This window comes from Cupressus sempervirens, chromosome 3, assembly GCF_028749045.1.
Source record: "Cupressus sempervirens isolate cs-2001-9-10 chromosome 3, ASM2874904v1, whole genome shotgun sequence".
NCBI classification, from domain to species: domain Eukaryota; kingdom Viridiplantae; phylum Streptophyta; class Pinopsida; order Cupressales; family Cupressaceae; genus Cupressus; species Cupressus sempervirens.
In genome coordinates this window covers 542,018,169-542,026,487 of record NC_143120.1, presented here as the reverse complement: position 1 = coordinate 542,026,487, position 8,319 = coordinate 542,018,169, and the positions used below count along the sequence as shown (strand labels likewise).

Below are 8,319 nucleotides of genomic sequence, written 5' to 3'. Positions count from 1 at the left end.
ACATTTGACTCTCCACTTAAAATGTTATGAGAAAACTTTCCATGTCAGTAATAGAATGATAACATTTCACACACACACACACACACACACACACACACCCTTAAAGATGCAAGTGCTAGTTTTATTTTTTTAAATTCACCACCTCAATAGACCCGAACCCTAATCAAAATATCCAGTTCCATCTTACATCAACCCCTCTCCCCTAACAAGATTAGAGTTTCTATCCATTGCATATTTCAATTTTATACATTTTAATACGGCCAAATAAATGGGGCAACAATTTGGAAGTAAAATAAATGATCTAACCCCATGTCCTTAAATTTAAGTAGCCATTGTGTTCCTATGTAACTCTTAAATTAAGAGGAAATGATAGTTTTGAAAAAAAGGCGGAGATCAAAATAAGCAGCGACTGTTTATTGGAAAAATGATAGATGTCTTCATTATAATTTTTCCTTTTGTCTAAATTGTCTCTTCCAAATTTAATTTGCAACAGATATTCATTTGAAAATTTCATTTTAAAAAAAATGGAGAAATTTTGTTTCCACAAAGCCACCAGTTTCACAATTTTTTTTATTTAAAAAGAGCTTCAGCTGTTAGGCATAGGCGTGTAAGTTTTTAAAGAAATATATCCGACACTTTCAGAGCACAACTGATAACATTTCGACATCCACGCTGAAGATAAAACTTTGGCACATATGTGGACTGAACTTCGAACAACGGAGTGGAGCAAAGTAAGAAGTGGAGGTGGTTCACCTGGTCGCACTTGCTCCCGTTACAGAGGAAGTATTTCTACTTCGGCCGCAATTAGAAGGTTGAATGACAGGGCGAGGGTGACGATAAAGTCCTACGTCAATGTGGAGCGGGCAATGTGTGAAGCTCGATTTAAGTGGAACACACAGACATCACACCAACTTCCCATTTCAAAGAAGCGGGACTTCATACTTGGGTATAAGCAGGAACATCATGCTTCCCCTTCCTGCGAGGAGGAGACGGATGAGGATGAGAAAGAGGAGGAAGTAGAGGAGAAGGATGACGATGAAGACGATGATGTGGATGAAGGATGGCCTGACGATGAAGATATTGACAAGCGGTGGAGGGTGAATGCTGCCGATTACTTTAAGGAAACCCGCATTCGGAATGTGGTTGCAGAAGATGGCACTGTAATTGACTGGGAAGGGGAGTCCAATAGGGGAATCATTCAGGAGATTTCCTGCATGGAGTGGGAGAGGACTGTTTTCCACTATAGTCCCTTGATTGTGCTACTGTTTGAGAGATACGCCAGGTACGCACAAACTTGTTTTCTTACTTAAAATAAGATCATGTTTTAACCTTCTAGGGTTTTTTCGAAGTTTTATTTATTTTTCCTTCTGATTGTGCTATTATGTTAGGTCCAACATTAGTTATAATACACAACAGAATACCCTGAAATGCTTGCATATTATGTTGTTCTGCCCTTTTCAGCTTGTGTTACATACAAGCAGGGCTTTTGGGAACGAGAATTCAGAAACACTATAATATGTAATAAGAAATGGAAATACAAAATAAGTAATTGAATTCACTAATTAGCTGAGGTTCTAATACCAAGTCGAATTGCAAATTTTAGGTTTGAACACAGTGAAAGTACTTTGTAAAAGGAGGTGGATGCAGTATCACAGTATTTTGTGATAAAAGCAGCGGAATAATGTTAACGAATTCGATAAATGAAAATGATAAGGCAAAAGATGAATTTTTGGAGTTTCAAAAGATAAGAGAACGGTGAGGATTTGATCAAGGATCAAGATATAGCTAAGGTGGTTGTGTAATCAATTTGGAGAGGTTAGATAATTGGAATCAATGAGAGAAATTTTCATTTCAAACACACGAGAAGCTAATAATAAATTTTATTAATATAATTATAGGTGAATATGAAAATTAATTTTTTTTATTAAATGGGTAATTAGATGAAAAAGTTGTCAATTTGAACAGTGAGTTAACTAATGGAGAAGATATCAGAGGATTTTTTAAATTTTTAAAATGGATAATTATTTCTTTTTAATTAAATAATAAAATGTTATTTAATTAAATGATTAATAATGATGGATGGTCTTTAATGATAATGAATAAGTAATGTGATAATAATGATAGCAGTAACTGATAGTTAATAAATAATAAATGGTTTTAAATTGTGTGATGATAATGGGTATTAGAAGACTTATTTTAGTTTCTACAAGATTTGAAATGTTTAATAGGAATATCATGTTTGATACATGCTATTTTCTGCAGAGATATCTCCATATCCCTTGGTCTTCATACCCGTGCTGCTGTTTTTTTGCTTTAAATATCATATTTAGGATTTGGGAGGTGCTTAAAAGGTGTCTGTTTGAATCCTAGCTGGTTTATTTCATATTGTGTCCAACATTGGCATTGTGGACCATGATAATGAACAGGTTGATAGAGAGTCTAAGCAATTTTTTTTAACATAAAAAAAAAGTTCATGAAAGTTTTGGTTGAAACTTAAGGCATTTGTCATGGTTCAAATTGTCCAATCAAACTGACCAATGACTTTGACACCTCTTTGCACCAAGAAATGCAAATAGCAACTGCCTAGGGTGCGTTAGCTCTTGAAACAACACAAACTTGGGGTTTGTCTTCTATTATTGTAATGTTGTAAATTTACCCTGCCAAAGGAATACTAGATTCCCTTGAGAATCAAATTCACAAATTCACAACATACATTCAGATATCTGCAAACCGGATAAACCAGTGGAAATATCCTGTTATATACAAGGAGAAGAAATGATTGAACTCTAGAAATGGAAAGACCAGATGACAAAGAGTCTTTGGTCCAAACCTGAGCGTCTCGATCACGAACGCCAGTGCTGTGCACGAACGTTTGTGTGGCGCATTGTAGTCCTGTACAGATCAAAATAGAAAACACCCAGAATGACAAAAGCCCAAGTTTGTTCTTCGAATAACCTGCAAAATGCAAAAGTGAAAAATGTGAAAAATATATAAAACAAGAGAGATGAATATAAATGAGATAAACACAAATGAAATAAATAAAATATATGCAAACCCTTGTGCACTTGAATGCTTTCAAAAACCTGCACATGTGCAAGAGAGGGAAAATTGTTTGGGCCTGTTTGGAGACCTGCCTTAATTAATCCAGTCCCTGTTTTGGTGTTTCAACCTTCACAAAAGCCGGATAGATAGATAAATTGAAAAGACAAATAGATAAATGACAATGTAATAGAAGCAAACCCCGCTAGATGGAGGCAAACCCCTATTACATGATATATGCAAATAAAAACAAACCCTGCAACTGGAGGAAAACTCTTATTGCATGAAATAGTAAAATAATATTGATAGAAAGAGATGTGATGATTCCCAAGATGCTCAAAGACACAAGTGAGATAGAAAGATGTTACCAACTAAGCTTGAGAATGTCTAGTGCCAGAGATATTGTTGTAGAGGGAGCTGCAGCTAATATTAGACTTCTGTAGTAAAATCAGAGAGATAAAGAACTTGTAGAGAGCTTGTAGAGCAGAGAAGAGGAGAGTCACTTAAAGAGCTTGAATTCGAGAGAGAAGAGAGAGAGCCTTGAATGAAGCACAAAAATGCTAGGTTGTCGATTTGGGTTCAGGGACAGGTTCAGATTTGCGTACACATTCGTGGGTTCAGGCAATTTTTTTCTTTTCCATTTGGGTCCTTGCAGGGTCCATAATGGCCCTCCTAGGTCCTTGCAAGTCTGCAGTGGATCCAGGCAAGGTTTGCGCCATGGATTGTGGATCCTCATGGGTTTGTTGATCCACGAGGACCCATAGTCCGTGGTGTGGACCCTTTGCAGACCCGCCACAGACCTAGCACGAATCTGGACTTGAGAAGGACCCAGATTTGGGTGGTTGGGTCCGAACTCGGTAACCTAGCAAAAATGTCCATTTAAAGAGAGAATAGGAGGAAAAAGAGGCTTCCGGGTGGTTCCAGAAGTTTCCTAGTAATAAAAGCAAGTGATAAGTGGCAGACATGCACAAGAACGTCATTTGAATGTTGAGATGTCGGTGGATGAATGTGCAGTGTGCGAATGTCCACATGGCATGCTAGTGTCCAAGTGAATCATGCTAAAAAATGACAGGTGGCAAAGGTGTTGATATTATTGTAGCTATTGTCGGATTCCTTGACTGATATAGATAGCATAAAAGTCGTGATAATATAAATATTGTATTAACAATAATTACATTATATATTTATGAAATTGAAAATATAATAATTATACCAAAGTGAGCAATGCTAAAGCGATGGTAGAATATAGATGTTGACGAGGACTTTGAGCATCATGAGAGGGGAAAGGATAATATAGGGCTGAAATGGACCTATCCAAATGCTAATGGAATGGATACTAAAGTGGTTACAAAAGTGTGGCCTAAATTGCACACTGGGGTGTACAATTTTCGACTCGACAATTATATACAATAAAATATTTATAAATGATGGTTTATATTGAATATACTAAATCGCTCTCTGCTTCGCTCACTCTAGCGATATTGTTCAGTTTTGATCTACATTACCTAGGGACACGTCCCTACCCAAAAACCCCGAGTTTCAAGAATGGGGACATCCCCCCCTGCATCCTTGAACTGAAAATTTGTCTAGGACATTTTAGAAGTGCCGGGATGTTGCATGAAAAAAAGGGGGGACGACCGACCATTTCGCGTACTGCCGATGACGTAACAAGCGTCCCTCGACTATACTAGGGACGGTCACTCGTCCTTGGCATAAAAGCAAACAAATATTAAAATAAAGTATTTGAACCTTTTTTTAATGCAATTTATTTGGACTTTTAGTGGGGCCCACCTCTCCACTCACCCTTAAGGGGCAAAAACGATCCTACATGTGTGTAAAAATCAGCCGGTTTGATGGTAGAGGGTGCTTACAAGCACATCTTTTTGACCCCTTGTTGTGTTCATGCATTGAAGGACATAGGGAAGATTGGCTGGGTGAAATAGGTGGTGTTAGAAGCTAGAGAATTGTAAATTTTTATATGCAACCACCACACTTCACTTGCTTTGTTCAGGTCCTTTTATAATCAGGAGTTCCTCAAACCAGCCAAGACAAGGTATGTCAATTTTAATTATAGTTTAGTTTACTTCATTTATTTAAATTTGACTTTTTCAATTACTATTACAAACTCACATGCGATGTGTTTAATGTTTATTTTAATTTATAATTTTACCTATAGGTATTCCACATACTTCATCTTGATGGAGAGGATGGTTGAGGTGCACGAGGCCCCCAATTGATGGTGGTGAATCCAGAGTGGGCCCAATGGTCCAAGTCTAGCTCCTCTGAAGGGAAGTTGGTGAAGCAAAGGATCCTTGATGACAATTGGTGGTCCACAATAAAGTAAATTGCTCATTTTTAAATTAAAAAATAGTCTTTTGCTTGCTGATTTTCATACTAAATTAAAATTTCTAATTCTGATTTTAATTTTTGTTTGCATCTTGCAGATATCTTTGCTCTGTCATAGCACCCATTATAGATGTCATTAGATTTGCGGATACTAACTCTCCTAGTCTTGGAGAGATATATGAGACTTTTGATAGCATGTGGGGAAGATAAAGAAATTTGTTGCAGCAGAGGATCCTACATTGAGGAGCATTTGTGACGCAGAGGTGGAACATAATGAATACCCTGCTTCATATGACAACCTTCGCTCTAAATCTCAAATCGTATGCAAAGTTGGATGGAAGGGGCCCCACATGTGATGGCAACGTTTGCTCTAAATTCCAAAGTGTGTACCGAGTTGGATGGAAGGGCCCCCCCATGTGATGATCCTGAGGTATTGGATGGCTTTACAAAAGTCATTGATAAGATGTATCCAGCTCAAGAGGCCTCTACTCTTCATGCACAATTCCCTAACTTCACCAAACTTCGTGGCTCAAACTTGAGTAAGCCACATGTGAGGTTAGATAGAGTGGTTTTGGCACAAGAAGATCCTATTGGATGGTGGACCTGGCATGGGAGAGATCACTAGAGTTGAAAATACTTGCCACCTGCCTCCTTGCACAAGTTGCTAGTTCCTCAGTTGCAGAGAGGAATTGGTTGAAATATTCATTTATCTACTCTGTTAAGAAGTATGGACTTACATCTAGACGAGCAGAGAAGCTAGTGGCAATGCATAGTGCTCTTTGATTTCTGGATCGTCAAACTCCAGACTATAGGCAGACTCTAGCTTTGTGGTGGATTGTTGATCCTAAGGATGTGGCCTAGATAGATGAGGATGAGACAACACTAGGATTGGTTGGGGTTCCATTGGATGAGACTACACTTCCTATAGAACATGATAGTGAGGATGAGGACTCTGATTTTGATGCCATGGTGACAGAAGAAGAATAGGAGCAGCAGATTGCTTCATTTTTCTATATTTTGTTTTTGATGTTGAACTTGAACAGGATGATGAAACTTTATGACAACCCTCTAGCCTTTGGGCATATTTAGATTGCTATGATATTGTTCACTATTAAACTTATATTTTTGTTTACTTATTGATATGCATATTGACAATTGAAACTGGTTTATGAATGCATAATAGACTAGAGTTAAATAATAATACCCATTGAGTACTGAATCGGCTATTATTATCTAGATGGCATTCAAGTGCTGTATGTTAAGGTTTTGTAATGTTTAAATGACATGCTTCGTGCTTAGTTTCATATGAATGACATGTATATTTGCAAATTTCAGTCTATATTTGCAAATTTCCCTATATTTATATAGCCGACCCCCCTGTCCCAAAAACTTGGGGTAACATAGGGTTTGATGCTTATGAATGATGTAAGAAAGCATGGGTACTTGATGTTTGTTTTATAAGTGATACTGTTAAGAGTTAACTTGGTCAGCTACACTATAAATTCTAACATCATGAAAAACATAAGATCTATTCTAGCATCTTTTTCTTTTTAGATAGAATGCATTTAATTGTTAAATGGTTAAATATGTTTATTAAAACAATTAGATTTGATATTAAAAAAGGAGAAAGATCAATTAAAAAAAACAAATTTCAGTTTGAAATAATACCAAATTACAATATTTGGTTTTGAAAATGAAAGAAAAGATAAGATCAAATTTGACTTGAAAAAGGGTCACATTTGACTCTAGAAAACTCAAGATAATCTCAACTATGATACGATTCAGTGATTTGTAAATTGATCAGAAAGTGAGTCAGTCACCCTATGGATCCAAACTCAACACGAGGTGCCAAACAAATTAGTCATTGCATAGGTCTCAGAGACTTGGATGATGCATAGGCACTGGTCAATTGTGGTGGGCAGATCTCCCTTGAAAAGTGGTGTAGGGGCACCATCTCCCCCCCCTCAAATTTCATATTATTTAAAGTTATGGGTCATTTACTAAGTCATGCAATTATGGCTAGGAAAGATAAATTGTTAATGGCATTGTAATAATTCAGAAAAGACATTATATGTCAATTGTAACCAAAATCCCGAATGAGAATACAAACGATCCTAGGGTAGTTGAACGTTTTGTAACTGTCATAGATTTGTCTTTAAATAGACATGAATATAATCAAATGTAAATGAGTCAATAGGGAGTTGAAGAGAATAGTTTTGGAAGTAAGTGAATAGAGAGAAATCTCGCCAGAGAGCCATACGTTTGTAATTGCAGATATCAATATCATGTATTCATTTATTTTAATTGAAACGTATTTGTTCTCGTGATCTATTAATGGTCTTTTCTGTGATCATTAAGTCATTGTCTTTTGCAGTTCGGTTTCGAAAGTCCATGTTAAGTTTCCTTGGCATTGAGTTTGGGTTGAAGGATTTTAACGGTTATGGAAACCGATACCTAGCAAATAACCAATTCTTGATTTGAAACGATAATGTGAAGGAGAAACTTGATTTCTGTGTTTTGTGACTGCAGTTGTTTGCGAAAGGGTGGCAAATTAAATCACCATATGGGTGAAAGCCCATATTGACTAAAGCATGTGGTGTTCAGCTTAGATAAGGGAGCGGGCTCGAGTTTGAGGGAAGAACCCGATTACTTTCAAAGCAAAGGTGGCGGCATGGTAACAAGCCCGTGACAAAGAAGAAGTAAGCTCGCTTTCATGGGAAAAAACCCAAACACAACAAGGAGAAATCAGGTCTTGGCAAGAACAAAGAGCAAACAAAAACATATATGTAACCGACAGTTTTATACAATGAAAGTTTTGTGATCATGCATTAGTGGTATACTATATGTTTTCCATGTTTTGAACATGCAATTCTTTTGTGTTTAAAACTATTATATAACCCAATAGGAGATGGGTCTTGGCCAGAGATGGCATGT

The 8,319-nt window shown here is 36.9% G+C and overlaps 1 protein-coding gene and 1 long non-coding RNA gene across 3 annotated transcripts in view; both read left to right on the top strand.

Moving 5' to 3' along the window:
• The first annotated feature begins 532 nt into the window (after positions 1–532).
• Positions 533–8,319, top strand: part of LOC149567560 (thioredoxin-like fold domain-containing protein MRL7, chloroplastic) — a 52,221-nt gene continuing 44,434 nt past the window's right edge. Inside the window, exon 1 of one of the 2 annotated variants that reach the window (XM_089820776.1) lies at positions 533–1,282. In XM_089820776.1, coding sequence (XP_089676902.1) covers positions 696–1,282 — 587 coding nt within the window. In that variant the 5' untranslated portion in view covers positions 533–695. The remainder of the gene's footprint in view (positions 1,283–8,319) is intronic. The other variant, XM_089820775.1, reaches the window with a different exon arrangement.
• On the top strand, positions 4,500–6,479 carry LOC149567561 (uncharacterized). Its single transcript, XR_016362440.1, has 2 exons — positions 4,500–5,379; positions 5,484–6,479. It is a non-coding gene; the product is annotated as an uncharacterized LOC149567561 (long non-coding RNA).